Source organism: Marasmius oreades, chromosome 1 (genome assembly GCF_018924745.1).
Source record: "Marasmius oreades isolate 03SP1 chromosome 1, whole genome shotgun sequence".
Taxonomy (NCBI): Eukaryota; Fungi; Basidiomycota; class Agaricomycetes; order Agaricales; family Marasmiaceae; genus Marasmius; species Marasmius oreades.
In genome coordinates, this window is record NC_057323.1 from 5,577,023 (window position 1) to 5,601,100 (window position 24,078).

The following is a 24,078-nucleotide window of genomic DNA, read 5'->3' on the forward strand; positions in this document are numbered from 1 at the left end:
TTCCGATGTCACTCTCAGGCTCCCAAGTCCGAACTGTCACTACATTATGTATCAAAATGGATGTCTGTCGAGTTGAAGGAGCTCACCAGCGAGGGAGAAATATTGTGATACGTCATCCTTCTGATGTCGATAACAATAACAATCAGCAGTGCCTCGGACCTACACTATCACTGGTTCGCGGTCGCGTCAGGAGCCCGCGCTCAACAACGACGCCGGTAAGCCAATCTTGGTTAACATCACTGAAAGTTGAGCTTTCAACGCCAAATTCGTATAAATTCGCTGTGGTCCACGAGGTAAACGTGGCTGTCAATCATTGACCGTGCACAATGTCAGAGGTCCGCTGTACAAAAGGGTACAAACGGAGCTATGCATCTGAGTGCTTCATGCATCCGTATCTGCTGGAATCGTGGGGCTGAATTGACGGACCTGTACGCGTTTCAAGATAATTTTCGTTGTGACTTCTCGGAGATCTACTATCACCTCTGAAAGGCACCTATTCTTTGTTATATCATAATTTCCTCCTTTTGTACGACTCGCACGAGTTTCCTTAAGAAAATGCCAGTCGTTCATCATCCAACGGTGACTCATAGACAGGCGCTTGTATCTTAGTATTCGTTGTTGTTTTCGGATTACTGGACTCAACATTTCAATAAGGATATAAAAATAACAAGTGACTAACGTTTCTTGCGTGTGGACTCCATCTGAAACGCTCCGACATCAGAGGAGAAAAGGTAGGCGTTCCTGGTTGGTATTCAATTCGAGCGTTTAAAGACGTCCGACGAATTGGGAATACCAAGCTTCACTGGCTGAAGGTAGAAGAGCGAGCCCGGGAAAGTTATAGTACTCCAGTTGCTGCAAGCGTCACATGGCCCACTGACCAGTGATATCGAGCGCTTCTATCGACGCGATTAGTGGGCGACTCGACCTTCAACACCTTCCACGCATTCATGTAATGATATTTCGTAAAAGTAAAATGCTATCTACTCCATCCAGTACAAATGACATTATTGAATTTCGGAATTTCTGCTCCACAATCAGCAAAGTTGCCTTTCACGACGACTTCAAGCTGTTCAACGTTCAACATCTGTGATCATGGGAAGTCAGGATGGTGGCTGAACCAAATGCATTACCTCTCGGCAGATGGGGCAGATGCTTCCACACCCAAAAAGAGAAGGAAACGGGGCCGAGAAAATGTGAATATGCGTTGATCTTATCTCATAGTCATTTCTACTAATTTCGTGAATTACAGGAATTTACAGAGGATGTCCCCTGTCTGGCTACACCTATAGATTATGGATGCCTATGCATGTGGATTGAATGACTACAAAATTCGAAATTCAGCAACAAAAAGTGCAGTTTTCAGTGGGGGAAAAAGCTCAACATGCTCTCCTGGTTAATTACAAGAGATCTATGGGAGCCGATTTTTTATTATGGGCAGAGGATAGTGGTAGTCTCCTGTAAGCAGACTTAATGACTTGTTAACTCGTGGGTATCAGAGGTCGAGAGGTCGAGAGGTGGATTGAGATAACAGTCGAAACGGTCACAGTGAGTCACGTCTTTTTCCCTACGTCCAGGGCTCCAAGCTCATACTTAACTCCCGCGACACCTTCAGCGGTACGCTCCTTGGGCCTCTCATTCACACCATTAGAAACCCGTGTCGGGACGTTTGGCATTCACATCCAATAACCATTCTTGGATCCTTGATCATAAATACTTTTAGACGATGAGAAAAAAACTGGTTCCCATCGTGACCCGACCTATCACCAACCACGACGATGAACCCCTTCCGTACGGACCGTTTTCGCGTCTTGGTTTTTATCAAGAAAAGACCGGATATAACAACAGAGGAGTTCAATCGGTATTGGTTGGACGAGCACACAAGGGTGTCCTTAAAGTTTGCCGGTACGAAAGAGACGGTATTGAAGTACGAGCAGGTACGTATTAGTATTCATGGTGGGACTGCTGGAAATAAACGCTTGAGTTTTTCCCCGACAGCTACATGTCAACCAAGAGGAAAAAGCAAGATTAAAGAAGATTGGTGAACAGGTGCTCGATTACGACGGCGTAGTCATGTTTGACACGGATTCCTTTGAGAAGTTTGGAGCGGTTCGTAGTGCTCAGTCACTTATTGGTTGTTCGGTGATCTCTGGAACTAACTGTCGCCAAAATCCAGCTTTTAAATGGCGAAGAATACATCAAAGATGTCTTACCAGACGAAGAAAAGTTTGTCACCCGCGAAGAATGCATTGTCGTACGAGCAAACATCGCACCTATAGTCGACCACGACGAAGACCTCGTTATGGCTGCCCAGATGGGATCCGCAGGGTCGCCATATCTCAAACTCCCGACTAAACTTAGAAAGGATCGTGTGAGGATGGTCTATACGTTCGAAGCGAAAGAAGGGGTGGATTTATCTCAGGCGTGGCTGCACCGTCATGCCGAAGTGGTAAAGGCTACTCCTCTTGGTCAGAGCATCATCAAGTATGAACAGGTGGGGGGGGGGTATTTCTATGACCTGTATTCTCACTCAACTCCCTCTGCCAGTTACATCTTGCGGAACCTGTCGCTGGGTTTGCTGACAATCCTAACCTCAAAATCCCTAGTTGGGATGGAGTTTCGCTCATTGACGCACCATCCTTTAACGTATGAGAAAACGACATCTTACATCGTTCTCTTCGCTGATAAAAGGTGGTTACTTTCAGTTATTCCACGACCCAGTGTCACAACAAATGCACGAGGCGGACTTGAAAAAATGGCTAGTCCCAGGAACGTTGAGTGGGTTACCTATTGACGTTGCCACCATCATCGACACGGACGTTGGTAAGTTCAGTCTTTTACTACAATCTTTCAGCTGTCTCCGGCTAATTTTATACGTGACAGGCTACGAGGCAAGTTCGGCGCTCGGTAAATTATGAGAGTCATCGCATTCGGTGAATTTTGGGTGACCGAAGCATTAAATATGTCACTGTTGTCTATAAGTAGAGATCAATAATTCTTGTAGACCTCCCATAGGAGCCGTGTACCCGTTATGATTCACGAAGTCTCGGAACATTTCAGGGGTGCTGGTGAACCCGCTCAACGATATAAGCAACTTCGAAGATCACGGTATAGGCGCAAGTAAACGGGTGAGCCACCAAGCACCGGTAGAATGCAGGGGAAATTTTATGTACTAAGTGCTGACAGGCCCGGGTGCCGGCGACGGTAAGGCCAGGTGAGTCTTCCTTAAAGCATGTTTTTTACTTTTCCTTTCTTCAACTTGTATCTCTGCACAGGGACCTGCCACCCGCTTGTTACCTCCGCCCTGATGTGCCTTGACTCGGTTTCGGAAATCTTTTCGATTTAGCGCTACCGAAAGCTTCGGAAGTCGGAAGAGCTGATCTGGCTTTACAGTCCACTCACTTCCATTCGTGCCTTCTTTAAATCTTCCTTCGCGTACGAATGGAAAAACAGATGGGAGTTTGTCGAGACGGTGTCGCATCCCGAACAAAAGGGGGCTTGGGTTAACAAGATTGCTCAGGCCGCTGTCAATCACGCTGGGAACAGAAACAGCAACGGTCATTCGCCCACTTGATTTCCATACAGTCTGTCTCTACTAATCCTAAGTACAAAGACTGCATAGTATGTAAAATGGACGAATATCATACACAACAAATTTTTTTTTAAAAACACAAGTTTAGCAACTTGTATAGGCAAGCCTACACACGATGATCACACAGCCGGTGAATCATTCAGTTCATGCGGGGGCACCATTGGCATTACGCCAAGCAGCTTCCACCTCCGTCTTGATGTCCCCAGATTGAAGCTGGAATATCTTCCGGTTAGTGCTACCGAGACGGAGGCATCGATTGAGCTTTACCCACCTCGATCAGTGCCTTCCCAAGAGCTTTCTTCAACTGTGAATCGAAGTACTGGTACGGCGTATGGCCCTGATGTTGGACCCTGAATAAAGGACTCGGACTAACGAGATATTTGAGGCCGCTATCAATCACGCTGGAAAAACAGCAACGCTCATTCGTCAACGAATGGTCGACATGGAAGGGGAATGAGGAATACATACATTTTCGTTAAATCTTCACCTCGAGCCTTGTTCCAAATGGTTGCTGCTAAAGGATCTGCTGGCGGGCTTCCTCGCGCGCAAGAGCGTTCGAAAAGATAGACCGCCTCACACAGGAGCACAGCGACTTCTTGGTCCTGTTCATGCGTATCACAGAGATTAGCGGGACTCCTTCAAGCCACAGCGGGACTGAAATCGTTACCTCCTTCAATGGAGCATTGTCAGGGTCTAACGAGTCTGGGTCGATGACTTTCGCTCTGGCGAGCGCACCTAAAGCACCTTCGATGAGGTTCGAAAGGAATGCCTCGCCATTCGCAGAATTGAGGCCATCAACAAGAGCCTGTCGCAGCCAACGCACTTCTGCTCGCCGGGCGGTGGTCCTACCTCCCTGTACGTTCTCTGCATGAAGCTGCTCGTTCGTTGCCATCTGAGGTATATCGAAGACTTGGTGTATGAAGAGGAGTTTGTTCGCTATTACTCCAAGACCTGAGGGTTTTTATCCTCGCCGATGAACCGTAAAGATCGGTCAATTAGACAAAACAACAAAACAGAACTGTAGACATTGACATTGACACTGGAAGATTGGATTTTCAACGCCCCATGACCAGTGCTATGTAGAACTCAATGGTTTGACTCGAGCCGTCATGACATCGAGTGAAAAAATGTTGATGCATAAGGGTCCCTGTTGACATGACCATGAGGGCCCTGTTTTGCGCCTCTTGAAGGCAGGACCGAGGCCGGTTTTCGACAGGGTCCTGTAACTGAGATTCTGAAAAGAAAACATCTGTTCATTGAGAATTGACTGCTTTTACCTGCGTCTCTCTGTTGCTGCCGGGAAAAGAAGTCGATTAACAGTGTCAATATGAATAGCACGTCTAGAAGTACATAGCTGGTGACTTCGGCATCCTCGAACTGTCTCCTGAATTGACGGAGTTGAGATGCCAATCTGTTTCTAACGCCACGGAAGGACGGAAGGAATCATCAATCATCCCCGTCGGGCAGCGGCATAAAATATTCCCCTTCTTCAAGCTCTTGAAGCGCCTCGGGATTCGGCAGCGGTGGGGAAGACGGGGTCCAATATATCATCGGTGAGATGTTAGCACCGGACGAGACCACTTTGGCGTACTGCCCGTTCGAACAGGCCATCCAACGGTGCACGATATGAGAGGGTATCGACGTACTTTCGCATAATGCAACGATCTGCATAGATTTGGAATCAGTGCAAGGCAATCTCATTTGCCCGAGTCATGGATAGCCACCTCCGGAGACTCCAAGAATACAAGGTCATCTTGAAGTTGATAAATGAAAACAACATGAAAAGGGAAGAATCCCATCATTAATACCGCGCGTGTTCGATCTATGAGCTGGAATGAGAAAGACGCCGTGATGGAGGAGACTGGAGTTGAGATGAAGAAACCTACTATTTTCCCACCCACTTTTCTGCAGTGGCACGTGCCTGGTGGAGAAATCGCCGGCAATAGCTTTAAACACCGCCCAAAAAAGCGTTAAAGGGTACATTTTGGGTCGATCAGCACTGGAATTGTCCAGTACCTGCCTCAGCTTTGTTTGGTGTGACGGAAACAAAGGAAATTTTTACTTTCCATTTAACCCGAAGTCTGTTTTTACTTTCTCTTTCTTTAACGTTAAAAGATGGACTTGGCTACAAAATCATCTACACTCCGAGTCAATACAATTCTTTCCTTTGTTTCTGTCACATCACACATGGCGAGGTCTGTTCTGCATGATTGGTGCTGGGAATGGACAGGTACCGGTATTATTAGGAAATTAAATCCTTCATTGGACCCCGTATGTAGGATGCCGAAGGATGACATCAAAATGTCCCCAGTGACTGTGGAACATTGCTAGGGAATATGCCGAAAGCGTGCTGGGGAACATGGGAACGAAGGACTTGATTATTTATTTATTTATTATAGAGTGAAGATATAGACTGCTAAATCCTCAATAGCATGGGTTTCAAACATGTTTCAGCAGCATCGGCATTTCCCAGAATTTTGCCATAAGCGCTGCTAAGCGTCACAAAAGAGCCTTCCTCCGGTGTCAAGTCCTCGATCTGCGATAAGCTTCAGGCACTCCGGAGTTTCTGAAATCCCCTGTGCAAACAAAGATATATAGTACACTCGTTCTGACACAGTATTGTTCATGACCGTCGTAATTCGTCCTGCCATACTCATAAAAGGACTGATTATTCGAATTCATCATCTGTGTGCGATAAATTCCTCCACAATCATCCATCTTAATTTCGAGTTATTGATATTATTGGCCTCCCGATACGTTGTTGACCGTAATGGTCCCTGTGATATTGCTGCCCGAGTTGCCCCCGAACATGGCGTTCAATTCGTTGGGTCCGGACATGAAGGTACAGGTAGTTACAGGCAGTTGGGTCCGATACACCGAATAATGGAGTGGGGTTCGAAGATGGCTGGGAAAGTGATCGAGGTTCGGGAGATGAAAGACTGTCTGGTTCTAAGAGGCCGCGGGTATCGGGCCCTGGAAGGCGTTGGAATGCGAGTGAATGGTATACCCGGCAGTGTTGCGTGTTGTCTTGAATAGCTTGTGTGATCGTATAGTAAATTTCAGTATAAGGAAGGGGATTTTCAGTTGATTAGGTCGGAAGAACTAGAAAAGCCGAAAGGAGCCATGCGTTGAATAGAGAAAGAGCCTGTTTCATCATCTCTCTAAAGGCTAGAACCTTCTGCTCGTCCGAATTTTGGTGTATGAAATGAGAGAACCGGTTCTTCGTAGCCTAGAATCTGCAAATTCCTTAATCTGCGATAATGTGCTGGTTGAACGGTGAGACGTCTCCAAGTCAAAGAAGCAAAAGAAAAATGCATACCTCAATTACACATATGAACGCTCTGAGTTCGAAGTCGCGTTTGTTTAGCCTTATCCGCCGCTGTAGCGGTGCGAAAACAACGATCCCTTGTTCGATTTCAGTGAGGCGATGCCTTCATCTGTTAGAATGGATGAGGATGATTACCCAGTGGTACCTAGAGGATACCAGATCGATATGAGTGGGTCGCAACGCGCCGGCGACGGCTGCGGGAGGGATTACATTTATGCAAGGCTATTCTATTTGGTTATAGTCCAAACTGAAAAGGCAGGGTCTCAGTTGGGTTTCGTGATTCAAAGTGAAGAGACGTGGGTGGCACTAGCTTGTGTGGATGGAGTCGATACCTCGTCGTCGTCGTGGAAGCAAAGGAGAAAATCCGTCACGTGAGGCGGTAAACGGTACTTACGCCCGTATGTGACCAGCTTTTGACCAGCTTACAAGCACGTCAGTAATAGGAGGAGGCCTATGGCACACCAATATATATCGGTCTCAATTACCATTGACAACTACATGCAGTGAATAGGTGTGATGTTTGATTTCATTTCGTTTCTCCGGTCATCAAAAAATCCACCATATTTATGTAAGTTATGTATAATTCCCCCCCACCTTCCCCATGGTCACAGTTTACCGAGTAACAAACTTGCCTCGTATGCAGGGGCTAAGAGTGAACACAGGCAGGGGTCAGTCAAAGATAGCGGCAGGGATTGTGTATGTAAACGAAACGAAAGCTTACCAACGTCAACGTCAATGATGGTCGCCACGTCGATAGGGAGCATGCTCAGCGTTCCTGGAGCTTGCCATTTGGCTTCGTCTTCTGCAAGCATTCGCTTTGACACCGGGTCCTTGAATAACTGAGAATCGCCGTTTTCCATTAGCTGTACTGGGTTTTTCTGACAAGGAAAGCGACGCACGTTGAAAGACGGCACGTCGATGAGCGCTACTCCATCCCAATGAGGGAGTTCAGCGTCGTGATTATCAGTGAACCCAGAGACGGGTTCTGTTGGATGTAACTGGTGAAGGTAAGTAAAACGTAGAAGATAGAAAATAACACCGCTCACCTGCTCGTACTTGATAATACTCTGCCCAAGGGGAGTAGCCTTCACCACGTTCGCATGATCTCGCAACCAAACCTGCGATAAGTCTACCCCTTCCATTACGTTGAACGTAAATAACATTCTCGAACGATCCTTTCTGAGGTTAGTTGGAAGTTTTAGATATGGCGACCCTGCGGATGCCATTTGGGCGGCAATAAGGAGATCTTCATCACAGTCGACTATGGATGCGATCTTGGCTCGTACGACGACGGATTCTTCGCGGAGAATGAATTTTTCTTCGTCTGGTACGACGTCTCTAATGTATCCTTCGTCTAAGAGCTAGATTTCCCAGAGGGCCATCCTCGTCAGTATAAAGAAGACCCAATGATAAACCACAAAAGCTACGAACCGCTGCAAATTTTTCAAACGAATCTACGTCGAATAATCCTACGCCGTCATAGTCGAGTACGGGTACACCAATACTCTTTAATCTCGCTTTCTCGACTTGATTGACATGCAGCTGTGCGAGGTGTCGATGTTCAAGGTAATAGTTCTATGCCAGTGAAAACGCACTTGTTCGTACTTCAATAAACCCTCTTTCCCAGCTATGAACTTCAAGAACACCTTCGAATGCACCTCCAGCCAATACCGATCAAACTCCTCCATCGTCATGTCCGCTCTTTTCTTCACAAAGACAAAAAATCGAAAACGATCTGTACGCAAGGTGTTCATCTCCGGTTTCAATGATACTTGAGGGCTCATTCGAACGTGGACGGCCTGCACTATGTGAGTATTGGGTAGTGTCTCACTATACCTTCGCTTGTTGCCTTATTTTGAGATGGTACTAGGGCAAGCGCGAGGGCAATGGCGAAGGCAATGGGTAGGTTGATGGGGGAATGAGGGTAAGCTTGAGTGTATAGTATACCGGTGGTATCTTGCCACCTGTTACCCGACTCCTTCAGTTCCTGGGATGCAAAAAAAGAAATTGAAGTAACCATGCCTTGTGGTCATTCTTCATTGGATCTCGAATCAATCAATGAGAACGGAAATGTTGTAAGTATGGCTGGGTGCAATCCTTTGGCCGATAGAAGGTTACGTAGAAAAGGAAATGCCTTCTCACGGTTCCGATTATTTCAGCGTATACCCTTTTATGATCATGAGGATAACGTGTAGCACATGCATCCTAGGTCAGCCGCTCGTTTTTTCCCCCCACTAGTGTTCTCTAGATGGCTGATAAAACGGTTACAGAACAATACTTATAAATACAAAGCGTTGAAGCCTCTGTTATACAGATTTATCCCATCTTTGTAACAGTGATGGCAGAACCGTCGAATCCTCCTTTCGTTGAGAACCGCATACGGGCGCTTTTATTTCTACAGAAGAAGAAAGACATGCCTTACGAAGAATGGCGCCATTATTGGATGGGGGAGCATGCTCAGATCGTTCTAGGAGTTCCAATCGTTAGGAGGAATTTTTTGAAATATGAACAGGTTCGGTTTCTTCGTTACCCTCTCGTGTCAAGAACGGAAATGTGCTTACTGATCACGACGAGTAGCTTCATGTGAATCGAGAATGGAAAGAAAGACTTCGTCAAAGCCCCGGAATGAGAGTACCCGATTTCGATGGTGTAGTCGTGTTGGAAGGAGAGTCTTTGGAAAAGCTCGCAGAGGTGGGTAAAAACTAATCCCTTTTAACCACCGAACTTCTTTTCCCTTACCACTCCAGGCCTACGCATAGGTCACCCAAGACCCCGAATACATAGAAAAAGTGGTTGCCGATGCAGTGAATATCTTCCAACTTGAAAATACTATCCAAGGAGCCTTCAACATCGCTGTTATCGCGGACAAATCGGCCAAAGATGCCAAGCCCGTAGTCGGGTGCTTCATTCGAGAGGACGTTGGGAGGGTACTTCTACCCCTTCACAGGAAAGATGGATCTAGTCATGCGGAGTTCAGTCAACATTGGTTGAACGTCCATGCTCCGCTATTCAAACATCTACTGGCTACCAGTGCCTCTATTTCGAAGTACGAGCAGGTAAATGGTTTCGCTCAATAAGGATGGCATCATTGTACACTAACTAATTTCTCTCTCGAAGCTTCACGTTCAACAGGGATCGGGAGTCTCGCCCGGGAGTCCTTTGGATTGGGATGGAGTCGGCGTATTCGAAGCGAAGTCACTTGCAAATGCTATGGAGGTAAGCCAATACCTACCTCGGTGTTCTCGAAGCTAACTCTTACGCCTGAACCAAGGTCTTTGCGGATGAGAGGTTTGTCAAGATTGCGACGGAGGACGGCGCCAAGTTCGTTAGCGATGGCCAGTCCGATATTTTTCCTTGCGACGTGGTAACGTTGATTGATAATTGAAGTATGTATGTACTTGGATTCACGTATATCTGGGTTTCATAATTGTCGTTTTATTCTCGAAACTCAGACATTCTTTCTAGAAATCGTGATAGCCCACTGAAAGACATTCTTGGCAGAAGCGCCGGGCATTCAAGTGTGGTCAACAGACTGCTTCTTCCAACCTTTCTCCCCGAGCTTCCCCCCGAGCTTGGTATCATACGGCAATCCTAATAATACCGAATGTTCACCTCATCTGTACCAGGCTACCAGCGCATGAAACGGTGATTGATTATTCGCTGCCTGCATGCTGATAGGCCCGGAGCTATATGTCGTCCGATCGAGTACTAAAGTGTACAGAGTCGCTGGGGCTCAGAATGCTTGCGTCGATATTACGGTACAGGGCCGGATGCCTGTGGGAGCCGTGAGACGCAGATGGCGCCGAATCCAAGTCGAATCTTAGGTGCTCGGCCTCTTAATTTATGATAAGTGTATTGGGGAGGATCACGGCTGTTCAATTCCTACCTCCACGCACATAACCCAGCCCGACTTGACCGCGCTCCCTACAATCGTTTTTTTCGTGCATTGCCGCGTTTTTCAATTAGTAGTGCGCCTTTAATGTTCTCTTCATCAACTGACCCTTACTGGTATAGAAACATACCTACTCAAGCTACAGCAGGACGAGGTTAGTTGAGAACAGATCGCTTTGAAGCGCAGATAATCAAACTGTGCTTTAATAGATATTGAACTACATATAATATTAAAGAAACATTAAACTAAAGAGCAAGTTTAACTGCAAGTTGACCCAAATTGAGCTCAACTGTGCAGTTCAACCAAACTGTGTTACTTTAAAGTACTTGTGAAATGTTGGGTTTTTATACTAAGTAATTCTAACCTCTAAGAACAAGTAGAAGAATATAATAAGTACAAAATGCAGTGTAGTGTAATAGTGACTAGTGTTATTGTTAATAAAATATAGAACCAATGAAGGCTGATGTTAATGATTTTGATTGTGTTACACTTGCATGTGGTCCCGTGGGTACTTACCATTTTTGGATGTGGCTGTGTAAAACCTACTGGTAGGGAAATTAGTCACACATAACCTTTTATAGTAAGTGGGAAAGAAGGCACACACACGTCATACTATCCTTCCACTTCTCTTAGACTCTAGTTCATCTTGGTATAAAATACTATTTCTGATTTAGTACTCAACTTGTGTGCTGAATAAACTCAACAGTCCTCAAGTTCAACTCATGATTGAGCTCAACCTGGAAGTTCAACTGTATGTTGAACTCCCCCAAGTTCAACTGTATGTTGAACTCCCCCAAGTTCAACTTTGGAGTTCATTCAACACAATCATGAAATGGTATAAAAAGTATTTTATACTAAGATGATCCAGAGTCTAAGAGAAGTGGAAGGATAGTATGACGTGTGTGTGCCTTCTTTCCCACTTACTATAAAAGGTTATGTGTGACTAATTTCCCTACCAGTAGGTTTTACACAGCCACATCCAAAAATGGTAAGTACCCACGGGACCACATGCAAGTGTAACACAATCAAAATCATTAACATCAGCCTTCATTGGTTCTATATTTTATTAACAATAACACTAGTCACTATTACACTACACTGCATTTTGTACTTATTATATTCTTCTACTTGTTCTTAGAGGTTAGAATTACTTAGTATAAAAACCCAACGTTTCATAAGTACTTTAGAGTAATGCAGTTTGGTTGAACTGCACAGTTGAACTCAATTTGGGTCAACTTGCAGTTGAACTTGCTCTTTAGTTTAATGTTACTTTAATATTATATGTAGTTCAATATCTATTAAACCACAGTTTGATTATCTGTGCTTCAAAGCGATCTGTTCTCAACTAATCTCGTCCTACTTTTCACTCAAGAGGCCTAAGGAGCTTTTCATTGCTGTCGACATCATTGAGGAATAAAGTACAGAATTGGACCCAGAGGATGATGGATATGCAGAAAATCGAAAGAATGACTGGGGACCTCGGTCAGGTCGGGCTGGGTAGACTGTCGCTATATAAAGACCGTAGCATTCGAGCTTGAGCTTGAATGTTCGAGTCTCTTCATCTTTCCATGATGACAGACCCATCAAACAACTTTTTTCTCAATAACCGGCGCGTGTGGGTACTTATATTTGTACAGAAAAAGGACGATTTGCCTTTTGAAGAATGGAGTCGTTATTGGAGAGATGTACACTCAAAAGTTGTTATGGACCTGGAGATTACAAAGAAGAACATTTTGAAATATGAACAGGTTCATCCGTTCAAATTCATCTTGTTCTAACTACTTGAATTGAAGTGTGGCTGATAATTAACGACTCGTAGCTTCACGTGAATCAAGAATGGAAAGAGAGACTCTCCGAGTCCCAGAATTCGGGAAGGACTCGAGTACCCGATTATGATGGTGTGGTTGTATTCGAAGGGGAGTCTTTGGAGAAGATCGCAGAGGTGAATTAGCTTTTAAATCCCTGGAATGTCCCATTTTTCTGATACCAAACTTTCAGGTTGTCCAACACCCCGAATACATAGAGAAAGTCATCAGTGATGCGTCATCGAAGCTCTTCAAAGCTGAGACCGTTCATGGAGCATTCAATATCGCTACCATCATACATAAGCCTCCGAGCGGAACCGGTGGTGACGCCAAACTTCCGGAAGTGCCAGGTCCTGAGGGCATCGTTCGACAGGATCATGTTGAAAGGCTGCTTGTTCTTATTCACAAGAAAGATGGTCTCAGTCAAGCGGAGTTCAGTAATTATTGGTTGAACGTCCATGCTCTGTTGGTCAAACCTTCACTGGTTACTAACCCGCAGGTTACGAAGCACAAGCAGGTACAATGATTTCACTGGATAGTTCGCATGACGTGTGGCCTGACTCCTTATTTTTCTAAGCTTCACGCTCATCAGGGATCAGGACTCATGCCCGGGAATACTTCAGACTGGGACGGAATCGGTGTGATCAAAGGAGAATCGATTGTGAACTTCGCTGTGGCGGTAAGTCTCAAGTATCCGATCATCGCTACATATTATCCTCCTGAATCAAGTTTGATAGCCACGATAAGAGTATCATGGACTCTTGTGACAACTTCCATGATAGCAAACAATTCGAAGTCCTTCCTTGCGACGTGATAGCGTTCATTGATTGATGAGAAAATGGGAACTCGGGGGTTCAAGCTCAAGGATAAGCCAGGCGCTTGGGACTAGTGTGGTTTCTGAGACCTAAAGATGTATTTCAAACTTTCAATGCGTATACTTAGCATGTATTCAGTGGTGCAACAATATCGTAGCCTGTTAAACATACGTGCAACTGCAAGCCAGTTGAAAGGTTTCACATCAGCAGGTTATGAGAGCCCGACATCTTGCCTGAGTTGGGATTTTGGAAGACGATCTAGCAGTGGACGTAGGGCTCTGGTCTGGTCAACGGGGCAGAAGCAAAAAAGTAAGGTACACGGTCGTAAAGTTCTTCACAAGACGTTCCCTGGAGCAAACTAACCCCGGCGTTCGTTGGTATGCATATCATTCTTAGAAGGGATGCTTCTTTGGATTCATTGGCGTAAACGTGGAGCTTCATATAAAGAAGTCATTGTCCGTCTCAGACTGCGAGAGGAGTGAGGACGTGCCGTGTTCGACAAACGGAAGGAGGTGAACAAGGCTACGCCTGAGACGCTGAAGAATTGACTATACACCTTCCAATACATGAAATGATGAAAGAAACAGAGCAAGATATGATGCGCAGTGTTGAATAGCGTGTAAGAACAGGAAAACGTCGGAGTCCATCAGAGCTCTGGAGTGCGAGAGAGTGGCTAAAAGGAATGTATAACCTCAGTGGTGGTTTGACACTACAATAATAGGGAATACCTAAAAGGAATGTATACTATAGAAGGTAATATGAGTACTTCTGAATAAGGGAAAATAACAGAAGACTTACACCTCAGTGGTGGTTTGACACTGAGGTGTGAGTGTACGTATTTAGTAACTATATACTCTAACAGAGATTAAAGGCATGTGTAATTTTGACATACAACACTCCCCCTCAAAATGAACACTAATCAAAAGTAAGTCCAAGCATGGATGCAAAGCGTACAAATTTAGCCCGAGACAGGGACTTCGTAAATGTATCTGCAATCATTAAGTCGGTCGGAACATAAGATAAAGAAATTTGTCCTTGTGAAACTGTTTGTCGGATCCAGTGGAAATGGACATCTATGTGCTTTGTGCGTGCATGAAATGTAGAGTCCTTTGATAAACGAATAGCACCTTGATTATCGTAGTATAAGTCCATTGCGTCGGATCCGCTGTTGGCATTCGGTAAAATCGGTCTTAGCTCAGATAACAACTTGTTGAGCCAAATTACTTCTTTGCCGGCATGAGTTAATGCGACATATTTGGATTCCGTGCTGGAAAGTGTAACGATAGGTTGCTTTTTCGTACTCCAGGAGACCGCTCCAGATCCGATAAAAAATGCGAATCCTGAGATTGAATGGCGGTGCATGTGCGACGCCCAATCGGCATCCGAGTATCCGGACAGGTATAATTTGTCTCCTCTGAGTTCAAGCTTAACGTCCCGAGTTCCTTTCAAATAACGGAATACACGTTTAACGGCGTTTAGGTGAGTTGTTCGGGGAGATTCAAGAAATTGAGAAAGGGTATTAACGGCGAATGTGATATCCGGTCAAGTCATGATACTTGCATACATCAATGAGCCAATTGCTTCACGATAAAAGGATTTTTCATCGGAGTTTAACGGATGCGGTGATATGGCAGGGGATTTGAGACTAAGGTCAATTCCGGGTTCCATCGGAGTATCTGTGGTCCGAGCGTCCTGTAGATCCATACGCGTTACAATTTGGTCAATGTACGCATGTTGGTCCAGGTAGATTTTTCGGGTTTCTCGGTTCCGGGATGAGCTCGTTCCTAGAAACCAATTAAACGCACCAAGATCAACGAGTTCAAAGTGCTCGCCGACTTGTTTCTTTGCAAGTGCATTAGTTTCTTTGGAGTCCGCGATGAAAATGAAGTCATCTGTAGCGCTGGCTATAATGCTCCAAACTGTACCATCAAATTTGTAGTAAACGGCTTCATCTGCATGACATTTGGTGTACTGCATGGTTCCGCAAATTTTCTCCTCCTTCGCTCGGGTCCACTTGTGTGCTCCCTGCTTTGTACTGTATAAGGATTTCTTAAGTCGGCATACTATTCGCTTTCCATGAAGGTGGGTTGGAATGGATTTAAATTCGGAGTAGTATGGAGGAAGTTCCATGTAGATTTTCTGGTCCGGTGGAAGTGTACCATAGAGATAGGCGTTTTTGACATCCCTGTGGTCAATTTCGGCTCCAAGACTTGCGGCGACTGCAAGGAGTGTACGGATCGTCGCCGGACGCACCGTCGGAGCGAACGTATCCGTGTAGTCTATGCCAAATTTCTGCGTAAAACCCTTTGCTACTGCTCTCACCTTGTATTTGGCAATGTTTCCTTCGGAATCCTGTTTTCTCCGGAGGACGCATCTAGATCCGACGAGATTGACACCTTTGGGTAACTCTACTAGATCCCAGGTTTCCATCTTTTCGATCTGATCGTATTCGGCTTGAAAGGCCGGTCTCCAGAGTTCCGCTTCAGGTCCGGTCAATGCTTCCTCTACACTTGGTTCGTCTTCTACGGCGACCATTGCTTCCGCGATTAATTCCTCTAGATTGAACAGGACTCCCCCTGGTTCTAATCTTTCCTCCTCATCTACAAATCCGGCGAACGCGGCGTCCTTTCGGGGTTTGATATGATGAGCCTTCACGTTCATGTTGTTCATCATTCTCCAACCACCGGGTCCGGGTTTCACAGCTGTTGTTCTTACAGGACGGCGATTTATTTCGGGTTCCGGAGCTTCCAGAGGCAGTTCCGGTTCGGGTTCCGGAGTTTTCGGTGGTGTTGGTGGTGGCAGATCGTCCAGGATTTGTGGCAATGGTGGTGGAATAGCGGCGGGGACTTGTGGCGTACCGGAAATGCTCGGATTGGACTTGGAAAAATTCCTAGAGGTTGGAAAATCAGGTAAGTCTGTCTCCCCCTCAATGTGAGCAGTTCCAGGTTCGAATTGTTCGTCTTTGTTGAAGACTACATCCCGTTTGACCAAAACTTTCCGCTTTTCGGGCCAGTAAATTCTGTACCCTTTGGTTGCTTGGTCGTAACCAACAAACCTACCTTCCTTTGCCCTTGAGTCTAGCTTTCCGTCTTCTAAGTCCTTCACCCACACTTTCCGTCCCCATTCTGGTACCTTTGTGATGTCCGGTTTTAATCCGGTTCCGGCTTCCAGCGGAGTTTGATCATTCTTCAGTCCTCTATGACGAAGTCAATCTTTAACCCAAAAAGCATGGTTAATTGCTTCGGCCCACAAGTTCCTGGATAACTTGGCACGTATCAACAGTGCACGAGCCATGTCCAGTGTTGTCCGGTTAATCCGTTCGGATCTGCCATTGGATTGCGGTGAATCATGGGCTGTCAAATGACAAATGGTTCCTTTAGACGCAAGATAGTTGTCAAATTCTGTAGACAAAAATTCTCCGCCTCGGTCCGCTCCGAAAATTTGGATAGGTTGGTTCCGTTGAGTCATCATCCATGCCTCATACTCCTTGTACTTCTGCAGAGCTTCCGATTTATGCTTCATGAAGTGTACCCGCGATTGCCGAGTGTGTTTGTCGTGGAAAGCAATGAAGTAATTGTGACCACCTAAGGATTTAACGGGTGCGGGTCCCCAAATGTCGGCTGTGACTTTTCCGCCAACAACTGGTTGGAACGATTCTTCTTCGCTTTCCTTCGGAAATGGCCTCCGAGTAATTTTCGCTTTGACACAGTCTTCGCAAAATTCTCGAGGTGACTTTGGATCAATTCGGATTCCGGTGATTATTTCGTGTTTGATCATGTAGTCAATGTCGTCATAGTTGACATGGGCAAGAATCCGATGTGCTTCCATACGACTTAGAGTAATGTCTGGAGTAGATGATTCGGCAGCGTGAGCATGATGATCTGTGATACGATAGAGATTTCGGATCTGGGGAATTCGGCCGACGATTTTTCCATCGGACGTTTGAATAATGCATGTACCATCGTGGATTGTAAGTTTACATCCAGCTCGGTCCATGCTGCTGACAGAAATAAGAGTGTAGACCATTTGTGGACAATAATAGATGTTCTTCAGCGTAACTTTCGTCGGACTTTTCCCGGGTCCCATCGGAAAGTAAACCTGCATATTCCCTTTGCCAATGGCATTAAAAGATCGTCCGGCGGCGGCCGTAATAGGCTCTGGAGGAATTTCGACGTAATCACTTATACTATCGCGATCTGGGGTAAAATGGCTGCTTGCTCCACAGTCTATAATTTTATCGGAGTCCGTGCGGGTAGCCATGTTGGCTGTATGTTCGCTTCGGAAATCCGACGTAATCCGGTGTTCGGACGCTGCATAGTCCACAGAACTAGTAGCTAAAAGCACAACTCCGTCGGACTTTTCCTCCTTTTTGGCTACGTTAGCACCCTTTGCAACTTTCTGCTTCTCTTTCAGCAATGCCTTAAACCAGGCAGGCACACTATCTGCCTTACCTCCTCCTTCGGCATAACAATCAGTCTTGATGTGACCCTTCTTGTTACAATTGTGGCAAGTGGTATCCTTGTGGGGATTTCCACTACCTCCACCTTTTCCACTTTTTCCGCTATGGTTTCCTTTTCAGTTTCCGTCGGATCCGCGAGCTTTATTAAAGGAAGCTACAAGGGCCTCCTGCGACTTCTTCTCCTCCGCCTGCATTAGCGATTGGTCATACTCACTTTCGAGACTTGATAAAAGTACTTCAATATCGACTGGTTGACTGCTGTTTCGGGCTATGATGGAGATTGAGGTGAGTACGGGTTTGTACATGGCGGACGATGATAGGGAACGAGTGATGTTAGATGTAAACATAAGGTCGTCAACAGGGTGTCCCATTTTGGCCAACTTTTCTCGGAGTTCCTTCATCTCCGTAATGTGATTCCGGAGGTTTCTGCCTTCTGATAATCACATGTTTTGAAGTTTCGTCAATAAATCAGCCGCTATAAGCGATCCGTGATTTTTGTTGACATCTATAAGCTTCTTCCAAACGTCGCATGCCGTCGGTAAATCTCGGACCCATATGAAGAGTGATTTCGGAATGGTTTGATAAATGAATTCTCGGGTCTGAGCCTCCTTCTGGTCGTACTCATCCCATGCATCCTCATTCTTCTCTACGGCCGCTTCTTCTACCAGTAGTAGCAACGATCCTTCTTTGTACCACTTCCCATCTTGTTGTAACACTAATTTTTCCGGCTTCCGTGCGGTCCTGAACAGGTGCTGTTTAAGTCCTTTGGACACGGCGTGGTTAACAACTCTGGACTTGTAGTCTGACCAGTTCACACTTCCCTCCTGTAGGGTAGGTAATTTCTGTACCAGTTTCAAAGCTGTCGAGGACGACACGGTTTCGTTGCCGGGGCCCATAACCTATGATGTGCAGTGTTGAATAGCATGTAAGAACAGGAAAACGTCGGAGTCCGTCGGAGCTCCAGAGTGCGAGAGAGTGGCTAAAAGGAATGTATAACCTCAGTGGTGGTTTGACACTACAATAATAGGGAATACCTAAAAGGAATGTATACTATAGAAGGTGATATGAGTACTTCTGAATAAGGGAAAATAACAGAAGACTTACACCTCAGTGGTGGTTTGACACTGAGGTGTGAGTGTACGTATTTAGTAACTATATACTCTAACGGAGATTAAAGGCACGTGTAATTTTGACGTACAACACAAGAGACCACACGAGATGTCGAGGAAGATCATATCTTAGTTTTGCAATCGATATGAACCAACATTTCGTCTAACTTGCCAAGACTTACCACTGACGGCGCAGTAGCATGCGAGACACATGGTGGGACTACATTTAGAGGCGGTGAGTTTCCGTCTGATTTGCTCGGCTCCCTTGCAGCTAAGACGAAGTTGGTACCAGGTAAAGCAAAAAGCAGTGGCTTGTGACCTGCCTTCCATCAAAAAAGCCTGACGTTCCGTTTCCCACACCGGGTCAAACTAAATTAATTTACCCGTGGCAAGTGCTAACTGAGGCGTTCTCACCATCATGAAAACGAATAGTATAAATACCGTGGGGCGTTCGAGCCTCTGTTAGACAGATTCATCCCATCTTTGCATGATGGCGGACCCACCGAATAAATCTCTTCTCAATAACCAGCGCGTGCGGGTACTTATATTTGTACAGAAAAAGGACGATGTGCCTTTTGAAGAATGGAGTCGTTATTGGAGAGACGTACACTCGAAGATTTTCATGGACCTAGAAATTACGAAGAAGAACATTTTGAAATATGAACAGGTTCGTCCGTTCAATTCAGCTTGTCCTGACTACTTGAATTGAAGCGTGGCTGATAACTAACGACTCGTAGCTTCACGTGAATCAAGAATGGAAAGAAAGACTCGCCGAGTCTCACTGGAATTTGGGAAACTCTCGACTCAGAGTACCCGATTACGATGGTGTGGTAGTGTTCGAAGGAGAGTCCTTAGAGAAGATCACAGAGGTAAATTAGCCTGAGGACATTTTTGAATTCCTGGACTGTCCCGTTTTTTTCTGATACCAAGCGTTCAGGTTATTCAACACCCCGAATATGTAGAGAAAGTCGTCGGTGATGGGTTATCGAAGCTTTTCAAAGCCGATACTATTGTCCAGGGAGCTTTCGACATCGCTACCATACACGAGTCTCCGAACGACCATAGCGGTGATGATGTCAAACTTCCAAAAGTGCCAGGTATGAGCGGGAACACCGTCCTGCTTACTCTTATCCGCAAGAAAGATGGACTCAGTCAAGCGGAGTTCATTCATTATTGGTTGAATGTCCATGCTCCGTTGGTCAAACCTTCACTGGCTACTACCCTACAACTTATAAAACACGAGCAGGTAAACTAATGTTACTCGATAGTACGCATGACCTGACTCCGTATTTTTCTAAGCTTCACGCTCATCAAGGATCGGTACTCCAGAACACAACAGGCTGGGATGGAATCGCCGTCACGGTCCAAGGAGAGTCGCTTACTCACGTACTTTCAGAGGTAAGACTCAAGTATCTGATCATCGTTATATCGTACCCTTTAGGCTTGAGGCTCACCTGAATCCAGTTTCAGAAGTACGACAACTTGGAGACTATGACGGACAATTGTGACAACTTCCATCATAATTACAAACAATTCGAAGTACTTCCTTGCGACGCGATGACGTTCATTGATCGATGAGATAGAAAATGGGAACTTGGGAGTTGACAAGGATGTGTGTAAATAGGTGGTGGCTGAGTGAATTTCAAATCAATGTGTATAATACTTACTAGCATGTATTCAGTGGCGCAACGATATCGGAGCCTGTTAAACATGTGCGCGACGTATAGCTTTGGCCCGATACTCAGAGATGGTAGTGGCTTTGAAGCAGCAGACAGAACGTACGGTTTACCAGAGTTCATGATTTTCGCGACTCGGAAAAGCAGGACAATCGTGGTTAATCGACTTTGCGTCCCCTACACCACGATTGAGGGTTCGGACATGGTAAGCGTCGAGCTCATTAGACGTAGAATTAGGAAGCCGAGTTTCCTAGCCGATTCCTTGAGCCTGGGAATAGATGGAAACTGTGATCCTATCTGGGCGCCACTAGTGCTAATTTGAATGTGACAAAAGAGAAGCTGGCGGAACACGGGTAAAACCTCGTTGACACTACGTCGCGAATTGAGTTATATTGAAAGCGGTGTCGAATTCGTCAATATTTGAATGGACGGGAAACCGCTAAGAAGAATCCTTCCCGTGATACTGTTGCCTCGAGAAACTCCCTGTCGACTCTTTCAAGAATGTCCGATGAGGAATCCTTCGCTCCAATTCAATACATTCTCCACACCGACCGATTTCGTCTGCTCATTTTCGTAGAACGAAAGTCTGGAGTGGCATTTGAGGAGTTTGAAAGGAGCTGGAATGAGGTATCTGGAGAGCTGGATCTCCCGGGTTTGCATTCGTTGGGTATTGCACGGTATGAGAAGGTATGTTACCGACTGTTGTGCTCGATATACGGATGAAGGAAGTTGAAGTTGACGAACATTGACATTCCTCACCTTATCAGATGATCGTAGATCAAGACAAGAAAGCGGAATTGCAATCTATGGGAGCGACAGTACTGAATTACGACGGGATCATCTTAATTGAGGCGGGTTCGTTGGAAGGTTTCCGCGAGGTGAGTTCGGGTTGAACACCTGTTCGTTTTTTTCCATCAGTAAACCTCTTGATTTATCGACAGTACATCACCAAACGTTTCGTACCGGAAGAAGCTGAAACTCGGATATTAGAGCTCGAAAATTCGAGATACGCTATCTGCCACGTCGCTCCAATTATCACCACGAAACCCGCTTCGAGAGAGAACGGGGGTATGAGGTTGATTGTACATCTGAAGAGAAAGACGGGTACAACGTCGCAAGAGTTTTCGAAGCACTGGATGAAGAAGCATGCGGGTGTTGTTGCTGATTTCCCGGGGGCTAGGGATGTGATAAGGTTGTATGATCAGGTTCGTGTGCAGCGGTGCGATGCCCATTCTCCGAACTCTTATTGACGGGGGTTTCTATCTCGCTTGGAAAGAACCATGTTATTAAGGAACTTAGTCTGGGGGAACTTACGGTAAACAAGTCGACCACGATTGGGATGGAGAAAGAATGGGATGGCGTACCGTTCCTGGATGCTGAGTCGCTTGAGAATCTTTTTGTGGTACAGGCCGTCGTTTGTTTTGCATCATTTTATTCCTTGACCCACCATTTGTATAGCTCCTGGGGGAAGAAAATTTTGCGCGAGTTCGACAAGCCGATGAAGCCCGTTTCCTCGATATGAAGGGCTCTGCATGTGCTCCTGTTCGCGTAGTGACGAAGCTGGAGCTAGGGAATCGATGAGCCTTGACACTGATTTACTTGACCGAAGCTTGTTGGTAGTACGGTAACGTTCGAACTTGACCCGGTTGTGGTTTCTGTGGCACTGTTACTTAGTTAATGTGCCTGGTCCGTGAGTTGCGACGACTAAACCGGGACTCAGAATAAGGCGAGCAAAAAAAAATCAGATCGAAGGTTTGAACCACAAAGGTGGTCAAACAAAAGAGGAGGCGGTGTAGAGGCTGTGAAGCCTTCCCAAAAAGGCAGCTTCCAGCTTGACAGCACCGTTTGACCTTCCTGTTCGTTTTTGACCCTCATCATCTTCGAGAAAATACCATAAAATCACAGAAGGAAGAAAAAGCTAATCCAAGCACGTTTATCAAAAAATATCTTCAAAAAAATGAGGGAGGAAGGGAGTAAAAAAATCAAACGAAACTTCCAGTACTAAATGAGCTCAGATGCTGAGGAACCGTGCGTGAGAAAATCTGTTTGAGGGTCCGATGGGTAGTCTGGAAACGACAAAGTGGAAACCCTTTCTTCCCCACCCTCATCAAGACCACCACCACCCCTCTCTCAAATTCAAGTTTCGAATCGTTCAGATGGCTCGTACCAAGGTCAGAAGCTCTATAATTTCTTCTTAATGCATTATTCTGATATATTAGTATAGCAAACCGCTAGAAAGTCGACTGGAGGTACGTTGTCGTCGTCGTTGCCAACGACGAGGTCACACCCACAATTTTGGATTTTGGCCGTTGAACTCAATTTTTTCCCTAATCTCTAGGAAAGGCTCCTCGTAAACAACTTGCCACGAAGGCTGCTAGGAAGACTGCTGCGGTAAGTTATCTAGTATCGTCGTCGTCGTCCATTGCCGCCGTCATCGCTGTTGCCGTCATCACATGACTCACTCCAATTCTTTTTTTTTTTTCCAATAGACCGCCACAGGTGGTGTAAAGAAGCCTCACAGATTCCGTCCTGGAACTGTCGCTCTCCGTGAAATCAGGCGTTACCAGAAATCTACTGAGCTCCTCATCAGGAAGCTACCTTTCCAGCGTCTAGTTCGTGAAATTGCTCAGGACTTTAAGGTACGTGTGCCGCTGCCGAAGTATTTCTTGACTCGGATGTTGACTCGACTTTTGTTCTAGACCGACCTTCGTTTCCAGTCCTCTGCTGTTATGGCTCTTCAGGAAGCTGCTGAGGCTTACCTTGTCTCTCTCTTCGAAGACACTAACTTGGCTGCTATCCATGCTAAGCGTACGTTATCTGTTCCTGCCGCCCCTTCCTGGATCGTCTTTGGGTGTCGCCGCCCCTCGTTGCTATCGGCAGCGAGTTGGCACCATGTAGCGCTCGGGTGCTCCATATCGTGTTCAATGCACATGCTGATTCTGTCTTTCTTTCTTTGCTCCATTTAGGTGTTACTATTCAACCCAAAGACCTTGCTCTCGCCAGGCGTCTCCGTGGCGAGCGCACTTAAATGTTCTGCTCGTCTGTTGATCACACCATCTGCCGCCGTAGATTGGATTTCTGTTGGCCTACTATATACGTTCAATCGGATTTTTCTCTGTCTTGTCCTGTCTTGTCCACGTATCCTATACACTGCCGATTATTCGTCTCTCCCTTTCCTCCGACCACTCGTGCGGTTTCCTTTCCTCTACCCGTGTGTTGGTAATCGACTTGACTTGATTTTTCCCCTATCACCGTGTACCTATTTTTTACTTTTTCTTGTTATTCTGTATGACCATGATTGTGATTTATTGAACACATGAATACATGCAACCCAGTGGGTGCAGCATCGATGGATCATCTGAATGTGAATAATTTTACTACCCACGCGGGACCGAGAACCGAGCA

General features: G+C 45.7%; 9 protein-coding genes across 10 annotated transcripts; 6 read left to right on the forward strand and 3 right to left on the reverse strand.

The window, feature by feature from the left end:
• Positions 1-1,557: 1,557 nt before the first annotated feature.
• On the forward strand, positions 1,558-3,009 carry E1B28_001974 (uncharacterized protein). Of its 2 annotated transcripts, none has more exons than XM_043147954.1 (6): positions 1,558-1,934; positions 1,996-2,106; positions 2,174-2,491; positions 2,545-2,643; positions 2,703-2,820; positions 2,881-3,009. In XM_043147954.1, exons 1-6 carry the CDS (start codon positions 1,776-1,778, stop codon positions 2,913-2,915), a joined length of 840 nt encoding a protein of 279 aa, XP_043016668.1. In that variant the 5' UTR covers positions 1,558-1,775; the 3' UTR covers positions 2,916-3,009. The 2 variants fall into 2 exon arrangements, with proteins under 2 accessions (XP_043016668.1, XP_043016669.1); XM_043147955.1 differs by having other exon boundaries at positions 2,174-2,481.
• Positions 3,010-3,733: 724 nt separating this feature from the next.
• Positions 3,734-4,481, reverse strand: E1B28_001975 (uncharacterized protein; the record flags this gene model as incomplete). The annotated part of the gene is made up of 4 exons (XM_043147956.1): positions 3,734-3,802; positions 3,861-3,990; positions 4,058-4,191; positions 4,257-4,481. The coding sequence occupies 4 exons, from the start codon at positions 4,479-4,481 to the stop codon at positions 3,734-3,736; spliced, it is 558 nt and encodes a 185-aa protein (XP_043016670.1).
• A 323-nt stretch (positions 4,482-4,804) lies between these two features.
• Positions 4,805-5,454, reverse strand: E1B28_001976 (uncharacterized protein). Its single transcript, XM_043147957.1, has 2 exons — positions 5,314-5,454; positions 4,805-5,254 (listed from the first exon to the last, which is right to left on the reverse strand). The coding sequence occupies exons 1-2, from the start codon at positions 5,389-5,391 to the stop codon at positions 5,036-5,038; spliced, it is 297 nt and encodes a 98-aa protein (XP_043016671.1). The 5' UTR covers positions 5,392-5,454; the 3' UTR covers positions 4,805-5,035.
• A 1,963-nt stretch (positions 5,455-7,417) lies between these two features.
• On the reverse strand, positions 7,418-9,036 carry E1B28_001977 (uncharacterized protein). The gene is made up of 7 exons (XM_043147958.1): positions 8,940-9,036; positions 8,513-8,881; positions 8,349-8,459; positions 7,964-8,278; positions 7,817-7,915; positions 7,639-7,756; positions 7,418-7,563 (listed from the first exon to the last, which is right to left on the reverse strand). Exons 2-7 carry the CDS (start codon positions 8,699-8,701, stop codon positions 7,523-7,525), a joined length of 873 nt encoding a protein of 290 aa, XP_043016672.1. The 5' UTR covers positions 8,702-8,881; positions 8,940-9,036; the 3' UTR covers positions 7,418-7,522.
• A 94-nt stretch (positions 9,037-9,130) lies between these two features.
• On the forward strand, positions 9,131-11,059 carry E1B28_001978 (uncharacterized protein). Its single transcript, XM_043147959.1, has 5 exons — positions 9,131-9,429; positions 9,495-9,608; positions 9,677-9,973; positions 10,035-10,133; positions 10,189-11,059. The coding sequence occupies exons 1-5, from the start codon at positions 9,256-9,258 to the stop codon at positions 10,300-10,302; spliced, it is 798 nt and encodes a 265-aa protein (XP_043016673.1). The 5' UTR covers positions 9,131-9,255; the 3' UTR covers positions 10,303-11,059.
• Positions 11,060-12,512: 1,453 nt separating this feature from the next.
• On the forward strand, positions 12,513-13,360 carry E1B28_001979 (uncharacterized protein; the record flags this gene model as incomplete). Its single annotated transcript, XM_043147960.1, has 5 exons — positions 12,513-12,557; positions 12,629-12,751; positions 12,808-13,131; positions 13,192-13,293; positions 13,352-13,360. 5 exons carry the CDS (start codon positions 12,513-12,515, stop codon positions 13,358-13,360), a joined length of 603 nt encoding a protein of 200 aa, XP_043016674.1.
• Positions 13,361-19,484: 6,124 nt separating this feature from the next.
• Positions 19,485-20,575, forward strand: E1B28_001980 (uncharacterized protein; the record flags this gene model as incomplete). Its single annotated transcript, XM_043147961.1, has 5 exons — positions 19,485-19,664; positions 19,735-19,866; positions 19,935-20,243; positions 20,297-20,395; positions 20,462-20,575. The coding sequence occupies 5 exons, from the start codon at positions 19,485-19,487 to the stop codon at positions 20,573-20,575; spliced, it is 834 nt and encodes a 277-aa protein (XP_043016675.1).
• A 599-nt stretch (positions 20,576-21,174) lies between these two features.
• Positions 21,175-22,401, forward strand: E1B28_001981 (uncharacterized protein; the record flags this gene model as incomplete). Its single annotated transcript, XM_043147962.1, has 5 exons — positions 21,175-21,360; positions 21,441-21,551; positions 21,615-21,878; positions 21,950-22,075; positions 22,132-22,401. The coding sequence occupies 5 exons, from the start codon at positions 21,175-21,177 to the stop codon at positions 22,252-22,254; spliced, it is 810 nt and encodes a 269-aa protein (XP_043016676.1). The 3' UTR covers positions 22,255-22,401.
• Positions 22,402-22,761: 360 nt separating this feature from the next.
• HHT2_1 (histone H3) lies at positions 22,762-24,022 on the forward strand. Its single transcript, XM_043147963.1, has 6 exons — positions 22,762-22,844; positions 22,898-22,922; positions 23,012-23,064; positions 23,163-23,312; positions 23,373-23,481; positions 23,640-24,022. The coding sequence occupies exons 1-6, from the start codon at positions 22,830-22,832 to the stop codon at positions 23,699-23,701; spliced, it is 414 nt and encodes a 137-aa protein (XP_043016677.1). The 5' UTR covers positions 22,762-22,829; the 3' UTR covers positions 23,702-24,022.
• Positions 24,023-24,078: the final 56 nt, after the last annotated feature.